General features: G+C 43.6%; 1 protein-coding gene across 2 annotated transcripts in view; it reads left to right on the top strand.

Annotated features, from left to right (window-relative positions):
• The window catches only part of MRTFA (myocardin related transcription factor A), a 96,919-nt gene that overhangs the window by 57,394 nt on the left and 16,918 nt on the right, over nt 1-22,607 (top strand). For both annotated transcript variants that reach the window (XM_054168191.1, XM_054168192.1), the window contains one exon: nt 12,608-12,673. In XM_054168191.1, coding sequence (XP_054024166.1) covers nt 12,608-12,673 — 66 coding nt within the window. The remainder of the gene's footprint in view (nt 1-12,607; nt 12,674-22,607) is intronic.

The following is a 22,607-nucleotide window of genomic DNA, read 5'->3' on the forward strand; positions in this document are numbered from 1 at the left end:
GTCTCTTACTGCTGAAAGAGTCATGGAATGTTTTCCTCATCAATATCAGTATTGCAAGCACATGTTTTATGGATGTGTATTGGCACTGTCTCAAGACTTGATTGTTTTTCTGCATATTAGAAATACACAACAAACGTATCCCTTGAACCCAGGGCTTTACATAAAATGACACATTGTTCCCATTCTGATGTGTCTCCACACTGTACATTTCCCCTTTTTTAACTGCTGGATAGTTTTCCAGAAAAGATATGTGAACAGCTCATGTCTCATCTCTAAGGAAAGCTCTTTCTTCGTGTAACCAGAGATACCAATGTCTTTGTAAGAAAAAATGAACATGATTCAAACTTGTTTTTCCCCTGTGCAGCTTGTCTTCCTGTTTTCCCCTTGTGTAGCTTGCCTGTTGTGCTGTCACATTAGTAGACAGCTGTAGATCTGATTGTCAGGATGTATCTACCCATTCCTTCTTTCACCTTCATTTGTCCCCATCTGCCATGTCATATTAAATTATCTTGGAGAATTTCTTTCTAGGCTCTTTGCAAGGTGGTTAAGGGCAGTGTTAGTTCCTCCTTGTTTGTTCTTTCATGGAAACATATAAATCAGTATAGACTGTGACTGAAGTTTACATTCACCCTTTTCCCCACCTTAATGCTTCTCTTCCAGCTACAGATTGTAGCAGTGGATATATAGATGGCATCAACAAGCACTGATTGCACATAATCTTTACTGCCTTACGATACTGGTGTGTCAATTTGAGGTTGACATTTCCATGTAGCTATTTTGTTACAAGAAGAGACTGGATGGGGTGCTCAGTGCCATGGTTTAGTTGATTAGATAGTGTTGGATGATAGGTTGGACTTGATGATCTTAAAGGTCTCTTCCAACCTGGTTAATTCTATTCTATGCTATTCTGTTCTATCATGCAGGGTAGCCAGATGTGGCTATATGCCTAGTTATTCACATGCTTAGTTTTCACCTAACCAGAATTACTGGGACAAAGTGATTTTACAAGAATCAGTCCCTTGCACAGAGAGCAAACCAACTTTTCCTGTTAACAGGCATGTTGCACATTTTCACATGTTGAGTATCTTACTGAATATACCAGCTTACATGTATTTTAGGTTAATTTCTTAAAGTCCTATTATCACAGTTTCAGCAAGTGCCAAAATGGACTACTGGGTGTACCAAGATTCTATGATAAAAGTGGGCTCCTGAGAGTTGAAGAGAAACACAAGTGATGCTAGTAATACATTTCTCTGATCTTGAAGTGTTAGTATTAAAGAAGTCAAAGCTGGCATTGACAGAACAGCAATGACTAAATGGCATTAAATCCCCCTAAATTATAGATGTTTCATGGAAATGGCAGGAGTTAAATCATGGGGGAAAGCAAATGGTGTAAAATGCAGAGCAACTGCTAGTCTTTGTTTTAAATAAACATTAAAAGAACCCCACAAAACTTAGCATAACTTTGCTGGCAGGAATCATTAGCATATATTTAGAGTCACATACATGAGTAGCACTCATGAAAGAAAATTGTGTGCAATATTGAGAACTGAGACAGTAAATTCTAGACTGTGAACTGGGTCTTCCTCTTCTATCTGCACATTTTAACAGCCCAGAATGCAGATGCTGGCTTGAGCCTTTGAGAACCACTGATAGGAGTAACTATTCTGTCCCTTCTAGAGGTTACATGGGGACCAGGGGGACAAAATCCCTGTCACTGTAAGTAAAGGCAAGGTTCGTGACCACTCGAAGAGCCAGAACATACACAAGTCTATGGGACCTGATGAGATGCATTCCAGAGTCCTGAGGGAACTGACTGATGGAGTTGCCAAGCCACTCTCCATGAAAAGTCCTGGCAGTCAGGTGAAGTCCCTGGTGACTGGAAGAAGGGAAACATTACACCCATTTTTAAAAAGGGTAGAAAGGAGAACTCTGGGAACTATCAACCTGTCAGTCTCACCTCTGTGTCTTGGAAGAACATGGAACCTCCTACAAGCTCTGATAAGGTGCATGGAGGACAAGGAGGTGATTTGGCACAGACAGTATGGCTTTACTAGGGGCAAGTCTTGCCTGACCAACCTAAGTGGCTTCCTATGATGGAGTGACTACGTCGGTGGGCAAGGGAAAGGCTTGCAAGGATGTCATCTGTCTGGACTTCTGCAAGGCCTCTGACATGGTCCCTCACAATGTCTTTCTCTCTGAGATGGAGAGATATGGATTAGATGGGTGGACTGTTTGGTCGATAAGGATGGTCATATCCGGAGGGGTAGTGATCCATGTCTAGATGGAGATGGGTGACAAGTGATGCCCCTCAGGGGTCCATACTGGGACCAGTCCTGTTTAATATCTTCACCAGTGACACAGACAGTGAGATCAAGTGCACACTCAGGAAGTTTGCAGATGACACCAAGCTGAGTGGTGCAGTCAATAAGCCAGATAGGTGAGATGTCATCCCCCAGGGACCTGGACAAGCTGAAGAAGTGGGGTCCAGGTGAACGCCATGATGTATCAACATCATTCATGATTATGTCATGATACTTGGACCATGCTACTGCTTTTGTTTGTTTTGTGACCTTATATCCTAACAAAACTAAAATTGCTGTAAATGGTGGCTTTATCTTCTACATACAGTTCTTAAGTAACATGACTTAATGATTTCCATATTGTATCAAATTTGATATGAAGCCTCAGAAATGACCTGCAGAAGTCACTTGTTCTGTGTTCATGGTGTTAGCCTTGTGGTAGTATGTGAACATGGAAATAGAGCCTTGTGCTTTTGCTTTTGTCTTTGCTTCTGATTCCATACTCTTTGGAGACCAGTTTCTTCTGTAGGTTGGAATCTTTAATTTTGCTAAATGAACCATATCAAAGAATCTGTCTGTCTCCACTGAGGGAACTCTTTAATGCCTCCTAACACCAACTCATTAACAGATAGGACAGGGAAGTAGTTCATCATCCTTTGAAAACATTTTTTTATATTATCCTTACTTCTTGTTTCTCATCCAACAGTACAAGAAGGGACTATTGTCCTGTACCTGGGTTGTGGGGTTTTGTTTTAACCTTTCTAGTTGCCACAAGTGGTCTTCTGGAAAACAGCTATACGAATGAATGCAGTGCTTCAGCAGGGATGTGTAAGCTGCATGTCATGCTGATTTTATATGACCAAGAACATTTTGAGCTGTAGAAGCTTTGAAGAGTGTGATTTCATCTAGAAACAAGCCCTTCTTGTCCTCAGGTTGAGAGTCAGCTAATTTTCTCTCTTCCTCCTCTTTTTGTGTTCTTAAATGATGAGTTGCTTCTTTTTCTGTACTTCTCAGCTGCTGGGCATTTGAGGGCCTGAGGGCTTTTGGAAGTGCTGGATGGAATAAAGCATCCCTAGTGTTATGTGACCCACATTATGTTCTAAAGTTATTACTAGCACATCTGCTGTGAAATGGTTTGGAAGTTGTTGCTTTGCAGGTGAAGGATCTGTTCTGGTTTTTAAAGAATCACTTGACAGAGGTAGAATTGTACTCTTGTTCTCAAAAGCTTACTAAGAGGATAAGAAGGAAAAGGTGGCCATGGAAAAAGTTTCAAGTCCTCTATACTGCCTTTGAAGCAGCTGTATGGCTTTCTTGGTTAAACCTTCTGTTGGCTTCGTGCCTACAATCATCTCTGCTGGCCAGCCCAGCTGGGTAAGGAAGGAGTCCATAAGTGTTCCCCAGGCTGATCTGACACACCTGCCCATCCAAGTGCTTTGTGGCCAAACATGCTGATTTCTGCAATGCTGCTGAGAAACCCACTTTCATCACTCATGTGGCCTGCAACAGGGAACTGTTCCTGATCCTGGTTTTGTTTCCTGTTCAGATCTGCTTCAAGCCTCCTCTTTGGCTGTAGGAAGAATGATCTCAATCCTGCTTCTCACAAAAAGCCTATACAAATATATAGCAGGAATATAAAAGAGTGGCTTTTGCCTCTAGTATGAAAGGGTCTTGTAACAGTTTAAGGGACCAAAACAAATTCTCTTTCTATTCTTTATCCTCCCAAATTTCATTTTTGCCATAGTATGGTTGCTAAGGAAGAGCTGAGGAAACTGCCTGCATTTTAATAGCAGACATTGTTGCTGCAGGGGAGAAAAGGGGTAGTGGAATGGGAGATAGCCACAAATAGTAAAGAAAGAAACTTCTGCTTAACTGTCCCTCTGCCCAGGCTTGCTCCAAGCTATTCTTTAAAGTGCATCAAGTTAAATAGAACTGTATGCCTTCAATTCCCTACAAGAGTGGTTCCTTGCAGACTGTGAGGATCAATGGTGTGTGTATCTGCTGCTTCTCCTTCACCCCACAGAGGGACATGAATTCTTGGCATCCCCTTCCCAGGGTAGCAAACTGTCACATAATCCCTGCAGTTTGGGTGTCATTTACAGTCTGCTTCACTTAAATGCTTCTCTATTAACTGCACAGTCTGCTTAAATGCAAAGCCAGCATGTATTCCCCATCAGCAGCTAGTGGATTAAAGTGCTGTTAGGCTCAGAAAATTGCCTTTAAAAAAGGCCCCCAAAGTTGGCTTTTCTTTGCTGGTAACCCCCATTCTAGCACATTCTATGTGATGTGGAGGGGATGTTGTCTACAGCACCAAAACCATGCTGCTGTAGGGGTGAGGGAAAAAAGGTGTCTGTCTCAGCAATTTGAGTTCTTGTCAAAATTAATTTTGACCATTGTATACTCACTCATTGATTACAAACTATCACACCTGGGGGTTTTCTTACAGCTTCTTGTGGACACTGTAAAACATTTGGTAATACTGACCGCCCCTTGCTGCTTCTGCATTAGAAAGGTGTTGCAACCAGAGCGTAGCAGATGCTGCTGTTGCTGGTGTGTGAGCCAGCATGTACTCTAGCTTCTTGTAGATGGATGAAAGAGCTGGTGTGAGCCAACATTTGTTTTGTAAGCAGGCACAGCTGCTAAAAGCTCAGGTTTTTGGTGCCAGGGCAAGATTTTCTTGCCACATTTCCAAGGGACTGAATTCAGTTACAAAGGTATAACCTTCACTGAAAACTGCAGCTGGTGTGTTGCGTATTCCAAAGCTGAATTTGGCATTGGCACCTGGTCAGATAGGACTATTTAATGAGAAACTAGGAAAAATATTACCTTCTCAGTGAATGAAAAGGGCTTCTGGTGGTCAAGTGGTAAGTGGAAAGGTGGCTTCACCTTTCAAAGCAGTGGATACGTGGCATTGTGATGTTTAAGACAGAGGACCTAATTCTGCAGGAACATCTGTGGTGATTCTGTTCAGCAAATATCCCATGCCATCAGAGAAAATGTTTCGCCATGAGAACAGGTAGACATTGGAATAATCTCTTAAGGGAAGTAGTGGATTCTCCTACACTGGACGGTTTTAAGACTCAGCCTGACAGGGTGGTGGACCATCTCATTTAAACTACACTGTCACCTGGAAAGGTTAGCCCGGATGATCCTTGGGGTCCTTTCCAACCAGGCATTCTGTGACAATCTCTTATGGTTGCATATCATAATGAAGGTGGTCGCACACAGGCTGTTGGTTTAATCTCATGGTGTTACATACTCTGTACTGAAAAACTGAAAAATAGATGTGGGCTGCAAATGGTGGCCTAGTGCCATGGTTCCTTAGGCTGTGGTCTCAGACCCTCACAAACTAAACCCAGTCAGACCTACTCAGTCCTAGGGCAGTGAACACCCTCCTAAAAATCTTCATTGCTGCTGAAAGGTTTTGGTGCTGATGATCCAACTGGCAGGTTGCCATCCCAGCTCACACTGTATTAGTGCTTTGCTGTGAGCCAAGTGGGTGCTGTAACTTTCAGATGGGGTGTGCAGAGCTGCTCTACAGCCTGAAGAGTAAATGACCCTGAACCCTCAGGAGCATTAAAGTGCACAGTTTGCTTTTTACTGCTTTTACTTACGCTTGCAGTTTCCTCAGCCTAGATAATGAAGTTAGGCTAATTTCACTTGTTCTTCAGTAGTTTCTCTTTCTAAGCACATGGCTTATTGATCGGGTTGCAAGGATGAGTTTTTTCTGTCAGGCAGACTGCTTTCACTGAATGTACAAAATGAATAACTCACATCTGTGAGCATACAGCCTATCTAGTTAATATGTGTTTTATGGCTTGCACTCTCCTGTTTTTGCATGAGCATCCAGGCCAAGTTCCAGGGAGTTGTGCCTCCCTCAGCCCCTCTGTGGGATTTTGTCTGGCTATAGCAGCCTTTTTCCCTTCCTGTTCTGCACTGCTGCTCCTTCTGTCCCTGTTGTAATCCACAATATGGCTCTGCTTAATCATTGCCTTGGTTGGGTAGCCTTGAGAAGAAAAGATTTTGTAGAAGTGTGAACAAAGAGTCCCCTTGGCACTCAGTCTGTGTTGAACAGAGCAGCACAGGGCCTCGCCACAGGCTGCAGTTGGGAGCTGTGTGCTTGCCTTCACTAGTTTTCTAAAAAACAGGAAATGCAGAATAATTTTTGATGTGTTGTTGTAAACCCATCCTGGTATGTGACATAGGCTCTGAGATGAGATGATTTTTTTTCTATCTCCTGAGTTGCAGACTGCAGTCTGGTTTCTGTAGTAGTTCTAGTCACACTGTTAAACAGGAATTGTGGTTTAGAAATAGAAGGGCTTTCAGGGGTGTAAGGGCAGGCATCTGCTGTTGCAGATTTAGATGATGAGCTGCAAAGAACAACTTAGCTCATCATAAATATCTCTTCTTGCTACTGCCTCTACTACTGATGCACCCCTCTAGTACAACTAGAGCTGTAACTGGCCTGAAAAGGTCCATAGAGGGGCAGCCTCTGTACATTAAGAGGCAGCCTCTGTACTGCTTTAAGCTGCCACCAGCCACGAGTAGGCAGAAGTAAGCTCGGGGCTTGGAATATGCCAGTGGGTTCCCTGTTGAGGCAGTTTTATGTTAAGATGAACAAAAAATAGTCATGACTTGCTGCATTTCACTGGCAGTGTAACTGTTGGTAGCAGCTGTATTGCAGCGTTGTTTTTCTCTTGGTGCGCTCCCCCCTCATTTCGTCTCTACCTCTCCTCTTAAACAGCTGGCAGCAGTCCTGTGTGCCAGTTCCCATATTTCTCTGCAATGGTTTATTAATTCTTGGAGCAACTCATGAGAGATATAAAAGCCTTGCTCAAACTTTATCTGCATTTCAGAATTTTGAGTGCTGTTGGAATAAATAAATCATACCCAGTTTTGACTGGGAAAATCAGACAGACACACAAAGCCCACAGAACGTTGCACAGACTGTGACACAAGTTAAGTGAAAGAGGTGAGTAGAAGGGTACCAGCATGGAGCTTATTTTTAAGCCAGCAGGTAGATACTCTCCTTTGTCTGACCTAATTCATGTTTAAATTGAAAATTAATTTGAAGTTTAACTACAGGGACGGAGGAAACAGAAGATTGTTGGTTTGTGAGCAAGAGACTTACCCTCCAAGTCTATCTTTGAGTAACTCTGCATTTCTCTGGTCATTCTAGCCCTTTGGCTGAGCTCCATGTACAGCAGGGTTGGATTGGCTCTTGGGACATCTGTTAATCTATATATAGGATTCACACACTTGCAGATGTAAACAGGTGATCTCCTAAATATATGAAATCGCATTGGGAACTCCAAGTACTTATCTGAGCCAAAATGGATTTAGGAGCGAAGTAATCCTTGTTGCTCTCCTCCCTGCCACAAAAATAAGCTGTCTTTGAAAAGAAAGAGAAAAAAAAAAGAGTGCATTATCTGCTGGTTATAAGTTGTGCTCAATATGTGTGTATACACATTTATACTGTGTCCAGTTCTGGAGCCCCTGTTGCAAGAGGGATATGGACATGGTGACAGGTTGGACTTGATTGTCTTCGAGGTCTCTTCCAACCTTGGTGATACTGTGATCTCTTGGGTAACCCAGGAGTACAGACATGCTGGAAGGTATCCAGAGAAGGGCCATGAGGATGATCAGAGGGCTGGAGCTCCTCTCCTCTGAGGACACACTGAAGGAGTTGTTGTTTTGGACCACTAAATCCAAACAGATAATTACCAAACACCACCACAAATGTCAGTAAGTTGAATGAGTCCAGAGAAGGGCAATGAGGCTGGGGAGAGGCCTTGAGCACAAGCCCTGTGACAAGAGGCTGAGGGAGTTGGAGTTGTTTAGCCTGGAGAAGAGGAGGCTCAGGGGAGACCTTATTGCTGTCTACAGCTATCTGAAGGGAGGTTGTAGCCAGGAGGGGACTGGGCTTTTCTCCCAGGCAGCCAGCACCAGAACAAGAGGACACAGTCTCAAGCTGCACCAGGGGAAGTTCAGGCTTGAGGTGAGGAGAAAGTTCTTCACAGAGAGAGTTGTTAGTTGTTGGAATGTGCTGCCCAGGGAAGTGGTGGAGTCACCATCCCTGGAGGTGTTCAAGAGGGGATTGGAGGTGGCACTTGGTGCTATGGTTTAGTAGTCATGAGGTGTTTGGTGACAGGTTGGACTTGATGATCTTTGAGGTCTTTTCCAACCTTATTGATTCTATGATTCTATGATTCCATGATTCCATGACTGAGTTGGGGCTGTTCAGTCTGGAGAAGAGAAGGCTCTGAGGTGACCTAATTGTGGCCTTCCAGTATCTGAAGGGGGCCTCCAAGAAGGCTGGGGAGGGACTTCTCAGGATGTCAGGTAGTGATAGGACTAGGGGGAATGGAATGAAGCTGGAGGTGGGGAGATTCAGGCTGGAGGTGAGGAGGAAGTTCTTCACCATGAGTGTGGTGAAGCCCTGGAATGGGTTGTCCAGGGAGGTGGTTGAGGCCCCATCCCTGGAGGTGTTTAAGCCCAGGCTGGATGAGGCTCTGGCCAGCCTGATCTAGTGTGGGGTGTCCCTGCCCATGGCAGGGGGGGTGGAACTAGATGATCCTTGTGATCCCTTCCAACCCTGACTGATACTATGATAAATCCTAGGGAATTAGTCAGTGCATATTAAAGGTATTCTGAAAATTACCCTTTTCCTCCTCTCCAGTTTAGGCCTCTTGACAGTTGCCAGTTTCTTGCAGGGAAGGGACATAATGTTTAAAAATAAAAAAAAAAAGAGCATGTAGTGGGTAGAGAAAAAGGGTAGTAGATTGTAACTGATACAGAAATAAGATATAGTTAGAAAATCCATGAGGGAAGCTGAAGTCAGGAAGGGAATTTTAAGTCATTTGGTGAAGTCTTTTGCTGCCCATCTGAGACTGATGTCTAATAAGTCTGGGAAGAGCAGGGAGACTTCAGAGGAGCAAAAAGCCAGTAACACATTGCACCACTACTGAAACAGAGCAAGTGAGCAAAGGGCAGCTAAACTGGTGTAAGGTCTTGGGAAAAGGCTATGGAAAATGTGATAGAGAATTTAGGTGGGATAAGAACAGCAGTAGAGTCGTGCTAGTCAGCTTTTCAGTTTGTGGAAACAGGTCTGCTCCAATGTGCTTTGTCATTTGGATACACAAAATTTGGTTGCTAAGGGGTTTGTCTGGGTGTAACAGACTTCTGTAGCAACTTTGACGGAGTAGCCTGAGTAGGTATATTTTGGTTTTCAAAAGTATCTTTGAATGTAATGAAGTACTGCTGCTTAAGTGGATTAAGTATTGACCACAATCAAATAAAGTAGGAAAGCTTTTCCAGTTGGGATCAGCCCGGTGCAGTCTGGAAACAAATGCTAGATTGTTCCATGCACTGTGGATGGAGCAAAGACTAAGCAGAGGCATAAATAATGGCATTAAAAAAAAGTGGGTTAGAGCATTTGGGCAAACAGGTGAGGATCATTTAGGAGACAGGGGAGGGCAGTTGTGCACCAAGGAGCAAAAATGCCAGCCACACCTGTGTGGGGAAGCTTTTAACTGAAAACCCCTTACTCTGGGATGTGAAAAGTAACTAGTAGGTGTAGTTGGAAATGGGAGGAAAGTTGGATGGTCCTAGCATGTAAATAGCAACGTGGCAAAAAGGGCTGGCATGCACAGCTAGATGTGCAAATGGGAAGACATGAGTAATAATGAGATTATCTGCACTTAAAGCTGGTGAGATGAACCTGATGCTGCAGCTCTTCTGTGCCTTGTCTGTATATATTTAGTGAGATGTGCTAATTTAAGGTATGGAAATGAGTCCCTGAATGGCTCACTAGTGGAAATAATGCCATACAGTGAGACACTTAATGTGCCGTTACCTAACAGGTACTTAGTGGCACACTGCTGCTGGAGGGATGAAGTCTCACTCCCACCTTATGTTAGTGTTAGCAAATACCTGGCTGTAGAGTGTTCCTTTCAGCTCACTGAGCCAGAAAACTATTCCCTGCTTTGGATGGGTTGTGGTCTCTGGCATGTCTCTGGGGAGACCTTATAGCCACCTTCCAGTACCTGAAAGGGGGCTACAGGAAAGCCAGGAAAGGACTTTTCACAAGGATTTGTAGTAATAGAACAAGAGGGAATGGGTTGCAGCTTGAGGAGAGCAGATTTAGGCAGGATATTAAGAAGAAATTCTTCACAGTGAGGGTGGTGAGACACTGGAACAGGTTGTCCATGGAGGTCATGGATGCCCCCTCCCTGGAGGTGTTCAAGGCCAGGCTGGATGAGGCGTTGAGCAGTGTTGTCTAGTGGAAGGTGTTCCTGCCCATGGCAGGGGAGTTGGAACTAGGTGATCTTTAGGATCCCATCCAACCCAAACCATTCTATGAATCTGTCAGAGATTCTGGCCACAAGTTAGGGGAACATGAAAGACAGTGCGGGGAGCGAGCGATTTGATTCTGTGGCAGCAAGCTGTTAGTTCAAGTGCTCATGTAGATGTGTCATTCCCTGATTAATGTTTTGATCACCTCAGAATGAACCCAGTAAATGAAGAGCTCTGTGAATAGGTCAGTCAGGAGGCTGAATTAGCCCTCATGCTAGCACAGAAGTAGGCGTGCGATTGCAGGCTCGGTGGGAGGAAGAGTCTGGGACTATCACTTCTGTTTGCAGTTTCACAGCCAAATGAAGGCCCTGTTCCTTCCCCTCTGTGTTCCCTCCTCCTTGCTCTGGCTCTTGGCTGATCCCATGCAGAATTAGCATTGTTGTCTGTACACCCTCCTCTCTATTCCCCATACTGAAGGAAGTAGTTTTCTGCCCCGGTTGAATATATTAAGAAATCCTAGCTTGCCTTAACAGCCAGAAGAGAGAGAACTCGGTTGCACACTGTGGGCGCTGAAGGAAATATGGGTAGGAAATACAGGTAGGAAATACATTCTTACTGTCAAAGAAGGATACATCAAGAGACAATGAAAGTGGGCAGTAGACAAATCCAAGCAGAAATGTAAGTGTGCATTTAAGTGAGGGTGATGAGCCACTGTACAGGCAACCAAGGAAGAGGTGGATTTCTTGTTAACTTCACATGAAGACCAGATGATGTATTCTAGTCAAATGCAAACTGCAAATAGGAGGTTGAAAGAAACAGGTAAAATGTGATGGTGTGTGTAAGTAGATGGAGTGGCATCTTCTCCTTAATTTTTTTTCATATCTACTTCAGGGATTGTACAGTATACATTTGGATATAATGTGTGAAATGAAGGTGTTGGACAAACAAAGTACTTGGAAAGGAAGCATGAGAGTTATCATGAGATTGATCTCTCATGGTTCCACTACATTTGTGTGGACTTCTCCTGTGCGGACTGTGCATCAGACATAAGCTTGATGAAGAAATGAAAATGAAAAGAGGAAAGATGCCATGCCATTAATTTAGTAGTATTTTATGATTAGTATACTTAGAAGGTTGGGCTTGATTGCAAATGGGATTCAGTATCTGTGGATGCTGGCTCAGGTTGTGTGTGTGTGGGGGGTGTACACACATGTATGTGGCTTTTTTTCTCCGGTTTTGGAAAGACCCTTTCATATGGAAGCTTTGTCCAAGAATAATCTCTAGAGTGTTGCTTTGATTGTATAAATTAAAGAGAAACTGCTGTCATAATCTGCTGTGTTGAAATTATGACTAGTCCAGGGATTTGCATTGCTAACAAAACTATGGAACTGCATTTCACAGGGTCAAGTGTGTGTTGTGTTATGCTAAAATAAACAGGAAAAATTCTAGTGATAAGGGGTTCCTTCCTTTTGCTCTGGAACAAGGACACTTGTGGCTACAACCATGGTATTTCACTTTTGTGAAGGTGAATTTCTGGGTTGGGGAGGGAAACCAGCCTTGTAATTTAGAGTAATGACCAACAATTTTGTCATATCAGTTTAATCTGCAGATGGTAATTAGAGCTTTCGGGAGTCATTAGCAGCTGGGATGTCACTCTGTGTTTATTGGAGGACTGTCAGCTGGTGTTTCTCTTTGTTTGTTTTTTAATATTAATGGTTTGGAAAGAAGTTGATGCTCTAGAAAGAATTGAGAAAGAGGCCTGGCGTTGCGGATTTTTATCACCCTGCCAAGACCCTGTGCAACTTCCTCTCCCTGCCGCCCGCAGCGCAATACGGAAACCTGACTGCTGAGGGCCACTTCTGCAATTGGCAGTGGGGCAGGGTGGGAGGGGGATCTTTTTAGTTCTGCTCCTTGCTAGTGCCTTGGCACATGAAGAAGAATATACCATGAATTTGAAAATGTTTCTTGCACTGATGGGCTTCCTTCTCTTCCCTCTCTCTGCTGTCGTGCAGTGCTGCAGTTGAAGCTCCAGCAGCGACGCACACGGGAGGAGCTGGTGAGCCAAGGGATCATGCCGCGTAAGTATTGCACCAACTCTTTGTCTTGGTGGTTTTATGCATGGTTTTGGGTGGAGAATGGTTTCACACAGGGTTTGAAAGATCAGATTCTTCGTTTCTGCGTGAAAAACATCATATATGAGAGCCCCACCCTGTCCCACCCAGCTTGGCTCTTCTGAAGTGTTGGTACGCGAGGTACGGGGCCACCTCTGATGCTGAGGAAGGGAGCAGTGGCTCCAAGCATAACTCTGCTCCAAACCAATGTTTGTATTTGATCACAGTGCACCAGAATTTTCAGGAGAGCATCCTATGTTGGAAGTGCTTTATATAATTCATGCATGCTGGTAATCGCTCTTTTAACAGGCTTCCTGCCTCTGCTGTTTCTGTTCTTGTTTGTCAGCTCCCCAGACCTCTGGGGCAGTTGGAACTTTGTATGTGCATGTTCCAAGAACCCACTGACAACAAGCAGTACATACATGTTAGCCAACAAGGAGCCCTGTTTCATGTTTGCAGCTAGAAAACGTAGCTAGAAAGAGCCCTGTGGGCATCAGTCATTCTCCTTCCACCAGGGGAAGGCAAAATCTGTTGGTCAGGAGAGCTTGTACTCTTCTAGGTGTAACACACAGGATATACCCGAATCCCAAGCTCTAGTGAATTCACTGTCAGGTTAGTGTTGGAGAAGGTATTTTTTTTGTTGTGTTCACTTCCTTCTCCCCAAAATGCAGCAAGATATCTGACCAATAGTTTTATCATGAACTAGATGAATTCTAGGTAACAACTCGAAGCAAGACCCAAGAGCATGTTTTATTCTTGAGGGCCTCTCAGTTTCATTTATCAGCTTTAGTGAAAGGCAGTAGATCAGGTATGTGTTTTCTTCTTTCAAAACCTTTTCCCTTTCCCTATTTCACAAGCCTTACTTGAAGACACTGTAGTAATGAGCAGTTTCTCATTCCTTCTATTTCTGGAGTGCACACTGTAATATGACACAGTGATGTGACTTACACTTTATACTAAAGGTGTAAGGTTAGGCAGTTAGCTCTCTCTGAATGAAGACCTATCAGCAGCACTCTGTCAGCTGAAGTGGCTTGCTGGAAGGTAATGTCATGCTCAAGATGTCTCTGGGACCCCTACTTAAAATTCTGTTACCCCAAAAAGGAAAGACTGTCCTGTCTGGATATGGTACATCATGCCTGTCTTCTTACTTTTACCTGGGGGACTTATATATGTGCTTCTCCAGAATACACTTACTTGCTTTTGGATGACAGACTAGTGTCTCAGCATTTACTAATGCTTCCCAGAAGAAAATGTTCCTGGCTTCTTTGTGGTCTCCTCCTTCAGGTGGATATGTATGCAAATCCTGTATTAACTTATGTTCAGCACTGGCTTTCTTCAAAGTGTAGCTGGCCAGACTTGTGATTCCTGAGAGGGGTCTGTTTTGTGGGCCCTTTGAAAAGGAGGCCCTTGCAAGTAATTCAAGTAAGGCACCCAGAGTAATTAGTCTTAAATTTGCTTAAAATATAGCTTAAATAAGTAGTCTTTTCAGACTTGTGCCTTTTATTGCTTCATTTGTGTCTGTTACATATGAGTTTTGTGGCAGACCAAAGAAGAATGCTCAGTGAAATATCATTGTGAAAATACTGGGGACATGTGCAAAGGTTCTTTCTGCAATGGAGAAAAGCCTCTTTAGCAGACCTGTTCTAAACATCATTTGAAATTGATTCCATCCAAGTCATGGTATCATTTACCCTTACCTGCCAGCTGGGAATAACCACACATAAGGAAATGCTTGAAACATCATTTGCCTGGGCCATTTTTAGTGAGATCATCAGCTGTGAGATAAATTGTGATACTTCAAATTAAAGTCCTATTCTTAACCCAAGAGGTATGGAGGACGAGTAGGGACAATATTCCTCCTGAACGTGTCTCAGAGCCATGCCAGCTTTGCTTCTACTTCCAGCAGTTCAGAATACACATTTTTACTTACTACTGGGACTATGCAGGTATCCTGTATTCTTCCACCCCTCTGCCCTGTACCCCTGTCTGTGAAAACATTTAGGTACTTGGCTTGTTTCCCTGTCATCTACTAAGCATGGCTATACTGGGACTCATGTCTCCCTTCTGAGTTTGTTAGTCAGGAACCAAGCTCCAACCAGCCTTTTTTTAATGATGGTTGAACAAGAAATACCGAAGCAGGAATCCAGAGGGTGGTTTGGTCCTGAATTAAGTGAGCTGGAGTGCTCTTTCCATGTGAAATGCTGACTGGCTTGGAGTCCTTATTTTCCATCTGAGGAGCCATAACATTCTTGAAAGAATTGTGGTAGTTGCTGTTGTATCTACATTAGCATTATAGCTTGTGTCAAGAAGGTGCTTTTGAAGTGAAGCTCCTGATTGCACCTGCCTACTGTACCTTGCTTAGCACCATGGAATGAAGTTTCAGAGCTGGATTAAAATGGGTTGTAAGTAAACTTGAGAATAGTCTGCCTGCACTTTATGTTCATTCCATGAGACCAGAGTACAACTTGTCTGGCACTACACTTCCTGTTTCACCTTTATGTGTGGAGTGTGGATGCCAGTTCCTCAACATCAGCTGTTTCTTGCTATCACAGTACATTAGAAGTTGGAAGGGACCTCCAGAGACTATTGGGTCCAATGCCCCTAACAAGAGCAGGATCACCTAGGGGAGTCTGCACAGGATTATGCTGTGCACTCCTGCATGTTTATTAGACAGAACAGATTGGTCCCTGGATCTTGAAGCCAAACTGACATGCAAAAATCCATGAACCAGGTGTGAGAGAAGTAAAAGTTTTTGCTTTATAGTAAAAGCTATTTAGTGTGCAAACTCATTTTGGTAGCTTTGGTTCTCCTGACTGCAGTATAAGTCTTCCATGGCGTTCAGATTCAGTTTGGTGCCCTAAAAGAGAAATTCTGTTTCAGGCTTCCCTCAACACAAGGGTTTGGGGCACTGCAAATCTGAGAAGTGGGAGAAGACACATCTGTGTCACATCAAAGTGAGAGTTAGTCACACTATGCCTGCTTTGCTTGTTCACAACAGAAATGGAACTTGCTTACTTCATTCCCACATGGAATTGTGTTTACATGGGAGAGCAAAGGCAAATGTTTCAGCATTTTCTTACCAAGTACACTAAATCTTACTTGAATAACCTTTCCAACCCTCCAGTCACCTACCAGGGAGCTGTGCTTCACTGAAAGATAAGTGCACTCTAGTAAGAAATAAAGCATTTATAAGCAGTGACAGAGGATTTGGAGTAATTGGGATTTGTGCTTCATTAATTCTTCTTGCTTTTCTGTTATCACTTTGCATAACCTTTTCCTAGTAGCAGGATTCATTAGCTGAAGATTAGAGTTCTCAACTGCCCGTACGAAAGCGGTGAGAAGCAAGTCATCAGCATCTGGTGTACCTGAGCTAGAAGGGCTGTGTCTAGAAACCAGATCTGAGTTTTCCTACTTATTCAGGTTTTGGCCTATTTTCTGATAGTTTAAACAGAGAAGCTGTTTTGCTATTTGCATTTTTTTTATAGCTATGCAGAGGTGAGTTTCATCTTCACAGCCTCATGAAATGCAAGCTAAGCAAAATCTGCTGTCTGTGCTCAACTCTTTGAACTCTGCCATGCTATAAAAGAGCAGTCAGATGCTCTCAGTTCTTGGAGTGTCAAATCTAAAGGTTATAGCTATTGTAAGTTCTTTTGGGGGAGTATTAAACACCCAGGTTTTCACCCTTGAGTTTTTATAACAGGAGCTAGTGTGCATCTGCACAGGAAGATGTGGAAAACAGGAAAAACTTTCAGGGGAAAGACATTTGGCAAATGTGGCAACACTCTGCTTTGCAAAATATGTTGTGCTTTCTCTCTTTTGCAAGGTCTAAAGCTTCACAGACCTGTTGTTTTATCCATCAGGATTGTGATCTTTGGCTTCTGGCTGCAAACACAAAATATGGGCAAGCAGACAAGGTTGTCGTGTGGCCCTGTCCTGCAAGGAGGCCGTTGCTGTGACCATCAGATTCACCTAAGCAGGAGAAACAGAAGCAGAAGATAATTCCTGGGAATGTGCCTTGTATTGCTCTGTGGTGCTGCTTTGTGAATAGCTGAAAGATGACACAAAACAGCCTTTGAAAAAGGGCATTGTCCAGACTGAAAGCTAGGAGTGTGGCTGCAGCCCAGGCTGAGGATTTGCAGGGGCTTCTTTTTCACTCCAGTGTATCTGATGTTTGCCAGGGTTTTTGTGCCCCCATCCAAGTATTCTGCCTTTATGTTTGCGTTCCAGGACGCAGTGTGTGCAGGACACACAGATGCATAGAGAATCCTAAGAGGATGCAGTCTGTGTTGCTTTTCTGATGTGACTGTTTTCACAGGTGCTGGGGTGTTGCCATGCTGTAGGTCTGTATTACCATCACTCTGATGCAGTTTTCTGCTAGTTAGTTGCTTGAAAGTATTTCAGAATACAAGATTTGTGCTGCTGGGTTTCAAACTCTCCCAAGGGGAGTATATTTTATCTCTGGACTGCAGGAGGGGAGCCATAGCTCAATTGCAACGTAGAATCATAGAACCAACCTGGTTGGAAAAGACCTCAGAGATCATCAAGTCCAACCTATTACCTAATACCTAACACCTCCTGATAACTAAACCACAGCTTCAAGTGCCACATCCAATCCTTTTTTGAACACCTCCAGAGATGGTGACTCCACCACCTCCCTGGGCAGCACATTCCAATGGCCAGTTACTCTTTCTGGGAAGGACTTTCTCCTCACCTCAAGCCTAAACTTCCCCTGTAGGCACTCTGTATTTTAATATCTTAATATCTCTGACTAATATCTTCTTGTGCCTCTCATACCACTAGCTGCAATTATTATTATTATTATTATTATTATTATTATTAGGCCATAAGGCTAATGGAGAAAGTTCAATATTTGTTTTAAAACTAAAATACAGTACTTGCCTTTTTTGGGCTGTGAGACATTGCTTAGAGTCAATGAGGTTTAATTCTAAAAGAGTTACTGTTTACTGGGGGTGCTTAGGGATTTAAGGAGACACAACACAGGTTATGCTGTGGCACAGCAGTGTTGATCATCACCTAGGCAAAACTTGTAACTGGTCTCCCAGTGCAGCTACCCTGATGGGAAACCAAGGATCTTTGAGGTGTTAATTCCAGGAAGCAAAATGCTTCCCACCTGGCAGTCTCTGAAGTTCACCACGTCTCTAAATTTCAACAGCTCAACCCCAGAATTTGGCCATACAGATCCACACTTGTGCTTTAGCCTTTACCTGATAGTCTAACCACTTCTCAACTGAAAAAAAAAAAGGTTGATGAAAATTCTGCACTTCAAACTCAGTTCCATAGCTCTGTAGTTAATCACTTTTTCATGTCTATATTTTCTTAGGAAGCTGCCATCATAAACCTGCAACTTGTCAATACTGTGTATGGTGTGGAAGTTGAAGGAGACTTGTCCTTTGAGTTACCTCCATGTGCAGTATTTTTGTGGCAGGAGCTGTCCTGCAGTCGTGCTGATGACTGCAGATACAGTTCTGAATGTCATAACAATGTTTTATCTCCTACATAACAGGTAGGACAGAGGGTGAACTGCTAGGCCGGTGTGGAGTTTCACTGATTTGGAAGTGCTGCAGGGGTGGCTACACAGTCAATATTTCAAGACTGTTGTGTGTTATAGTTGAACTGCAGATAAAGCAACTGCTTGAGCACCTTGAGAAAGCTCTGCCTGCTCTACCATCTCTGCTGCAGAACATGTCCTGTCATTCTCTTGCTGCTTTACAGACCAGGTCTTGCAGTGACATTCCCTTTAGTTCTTGTGGGAATATATTTATAGCACCAAAACAAAAGGAGAAATTTCTACTTCCCTGCCATCTAGTGTCTGCTATTCTGCTTATTGGTGACCACTTCATAACTTGTTTTCTACAAAACAAGCTGAATCTACTTTCATTTAGGATAAGGAGTTAATGACAAGCTTACTGGCTGCAAATATTCTTACTCCCAAACTTGTTTAATAAAATTGCCAAACCTATAAACTCATTGAAGAGCTAAAAATAATAAAAGCTTTTCTTTTCTTTTTTAATACTTCATTTCACTTCTGAAACCTTGCTTGTATCCTGGTTCATTGTCTACAGCATGGGACTTCAAATACAGAGATTGCAGCAAGGCTTTTGATACACTTGGTACCATGGTCTGAGAGTAAGGCTGGAACACCGAGCAGGTATCCTCAACCAGACAAAACCTGCAGAGGACACTTGCAGCTGGTTGTTGGGTTTTGACTGTTGGGGTTTCTTTTTGGTTCATGGCAGGTAGCACAGAAATTTGATTTTAATTTGATCATCCCCCTGCAAGTTGTCTCCCAGGAATTGTTTGCTGGTTCTCTGATCTCTTGAAGCATGATTTTGAAGCCTTAAGGCATTGTGTGGAGGAGGAGTCTGTACATTTAAGCTGAGCGCCTCGTTGTCGGGGGCCAAATAACTGCACCTGGTTTGCTTATGTTTTTAGATGAATGTCTGTGTTTGTTTTCCAAGTGTTCATATCCTCTTGGTTAATAAGACATGGTTGGAGTAAGAAAGTTCACTGTGTTAATAATGGGAATGTGTTGTTTCCCACCTCCAAACTGAAGAGGAAAAGGGAAGCAAGGATTTGGTAGGCTGCTTTTAGTCCTTGATCCCTGCAATGATAAAAGATGTAACTCTGCCAGTTGCAAGAGAAACATAATAATTCAGAGGAGCAAAATCTGCTATGTAATACAGCTTTCTTCCCTTCATGTTCCCACAGTTGTCTTGGTTTCATTCTCACTTGCTGGCTGGGAATGGTCTCTCTTTTTTCTTCTCACGACCCCACGCCTCCTCCAGCTTGGGCACTCTGTAAAGTTGTCAGGAGAGTTTGCAAAGGGTAATTATCCATCCAAGAAGCAGAGATGAAGTCTGCTCTAGGAATACATGGATCAGAGGGCTTCCAGTAGAAGTTACTTGTTTCCCTTTTGCTCTTCAGTTTGAAGGTGGCACAATCCTAATTGCAATGAAGCTTTATCCTTTATGTTTCATTGCAGGATTTGAATGCCAGTGGATGGAGTGGGTTGTACATTATCTCTATTTGCTCTAAATGTTCTTTGGCACAAAGCTGTAGCCACAGTCACCCGAAGATCTGATAACTGTTGCCATGGGTGACACTTTCTATTTTGCTCCTAAAGAGGACAGACTTTCTGAGAAATTACACACAACTGCTAGAGTTTAAATTAATTCCATGTTGTGCCTTGAAAAATCTTAGTCTTTTCTGTCAATAATGCCATGTTTCCTGTGGCAAAGCTACGTGTGAGGCTTATAGCACTGTTGAAACTAAGGACAATCTTAGACTTCAGTTGCATTGTAAGGGAGATCCCACAGTTTGGTGAGTTGTGGGTATAGGCTCTGGAGTGATGCTTGGTTCAGGTGCTGGAAGCAGTCAGCTGGTGTGTGGCTCCACAGAGAGCTGAGCTGAGGCAGGGTCCCTCAGTTCCACCTGTACAGATGCTCATGCAACCAGGGCAAGCCCAGTTCAGGGAGCTGGAAAGTAGCCTTGTTTGGGGAGCAACCAGCTCCATGAGCCAGGATGCTGTGCTGGCTGGCTAACTCCATCAGTGTTGATGCAAGAGAAGGGGTGGCTCTGTAAGGTAGGGTGTCAGGGAGGTAGGGCCTCTTCAGCTCTGGCTTCCACAACTGCCTGAGTCTCATCAAATGATCAAGCTAGCATGGCTTTTATTTGGCTGCCTTCTTCTGTGCCCTCTCTCTGATTGTAATAGCCCAGCAATAGGACAGACTTGGTGCAACCGTAGCACTGTAACTGTATTGTTATGTGTTTGTAGTGCAGGCAACAGTAACAATGTGAAGAAGGACCTTTCCCCAGCTTGCCTTCTCTTTGAGACCAGAAGTACTCATAATTCTTTAATCAGAGTGATACTGTTATTGAAGGGTGTCATTGAAGGCCAAAGCTGTGCTTGTCTGGGTACCAAAGCTGTGCTTGTCTGGGTACCAAAGCTGTGTTTCTCACCTTCATGAAAGTATTTAGCTTGTGGGGTGGTTTTTTAGGTCAATCTTAATTTTGAACTTCCTAGGTTTCTGTATTTTAGAGTTTGAATAGTCACAATTTACCAGTTGTGGCTTCTTTTTTTATCCTTCCCTTGATACTTACATCTTAGTCGTAATCCAAGGGCTCTTACCAACACCAGGAGTCTGAGATCCGCAAGGGTTCTAAAGTATGATCAGGTCTGTGTATTGGATGTGGAACTCCCTGGAGCTGTGTAAGGAGAAGGTGGTGCTGGTGGGAGATCTCTTTTCTCTCACTGGTGTGTTCCCTGCCTCCTTTTCATATTTCTAAAGCTTGCTGCTCTTTGATACTGTCCCACTAGCAAGGCAACAGCTCCTTCTGTGCGTGCAGCTCAGTTTTTGAACACTTTTTTTCTTCCACGCCATGAAAAGCTTTCTTGGAAGTGGAGTGAAGATGAAGGGAGGAGCAAAGTGCCAGCTGCACTGCTCTGTTTCAAGTCCTGTGTCTCTTACCAAATGCCGTGGGCTGGGAGCCCCACCCTGAACCGACAGAGGAAGTCGTGGAGCTTATTTGCAGCACTTTATCTCATCTTTTTTACGAAAGCATAGTAAACAAGAGAGAGAATCTAGAATTCGGTGGGGAGCGGGGGTGAACAGCTGCAGCAGAAGCCTTTCTGCCATTCTGCCTTCAGTCAGCATGTCTTTGTTGTAGCAAGGGAAGATCTTACCTTCCTCCCAGGAGCAGAATGCTTGGCTCAGGGTTTTGAATGTAGCTGTTGCCTTTCTACAAACACTGCATGTTGTCTGACCAGCTGATTTGCAGTTACAGTATCACCTTGGTGTCTGTGATGAGCTAGACGCTGCAAGCAAGGAAAGCTCATGTGCTATGTCACCTGTCAGCCCTTATCTGATAGCTTCTAATAGTGATCTTACTGATAGCAGAAGGTTTTGCAGTCTCCTCCCCACCTAGAGCTGTGAGGACATGTGGAGACCCTTTTGCCTTTCTTCCCTTTATTTGGTTGCTTGCAAACCTTGGTGCCTTCTGTGGGCTACACAAACAAATACAGGGTATACAGATATTGGAACCTTTTTCTTTCCTCAGCAGTTGAGTCAGTCTCCCTCCCCTGCTATGTTTCATTCTTGGAGTGACTGAATTTGGTTCTGATTCCAGTTACTTATCACAGTAGGTAACAGGAACTGAAAGATCTGCATATGACCATCTCTGGAAGCTTTGCAAAGCTAAAATCTGGGTTTGTACACTGCAGGGTAAACCCTAAAAAGAAATGTTCAGGGCATTTTGCCTGGCTTTTGGTCTCTGCTGTCATATTGGAGATTTGGGGTTGGTTCCTGGGCATTGGTTCAGTCTGTTCAGAGCAGCACTAGTTGGATGCTTTGCAGCAGTATCTCTCTTCATTCACACATTGCCATCCTCAAAATGTGGCTTGGACTGAGGGAACACTGAACTGGTGCTTTGCAGTTTTGGACCCTGTTCCACTGGAATTGATACATTGCTTTGAAAGGAAGATTAGCAACCTCCATCTCTGCTTTGCATAAAGTGTGCATCATTGTAGGTAGCCCTGTGTGCTGCTGCTTAGCTTGAGGGGGTCAGATGGAAAGACAGTTGCAATGGATAGCTGCAAACTGCTTTGAAGCAGGGTGGAGGCACGGAACAGTTGCATCATTGATCTCCAGGAACATTTCTTATGGTAGCTAAGGGTGTGACCACAAAGATACTAATGCTTCAGGAATTCTGGTGGTGAAGCACCAAAAAGCTCCACAACAACTAGTACAGAGACTAAAAAGCCAGTATGTATGTGGTGGGAATTGCATAAGATCCTTGCTAGCCAGCCTGGCTGTGGTAAGAAAAGCATCTCTTGCTGTCAGTCATCTAAAGGTGAGGGGGAAAGCTTATCCTCCTAACTGTA

Source organism: Dryobates pubescens, chromosome 15 (assembly GCF_014839835.1).
Source record: "Dryobates pubescens isolate bDryPub1 chromosome 15, bDryPub1.pri, whole genome shotgun sequence".
In the NCBI taxonomy this organism is placed as follows: Eukaryota; Metazoa; Chordata; class Aves; order Piciformes; family Picidae; genus Dryobates; species Dryobates pubescens.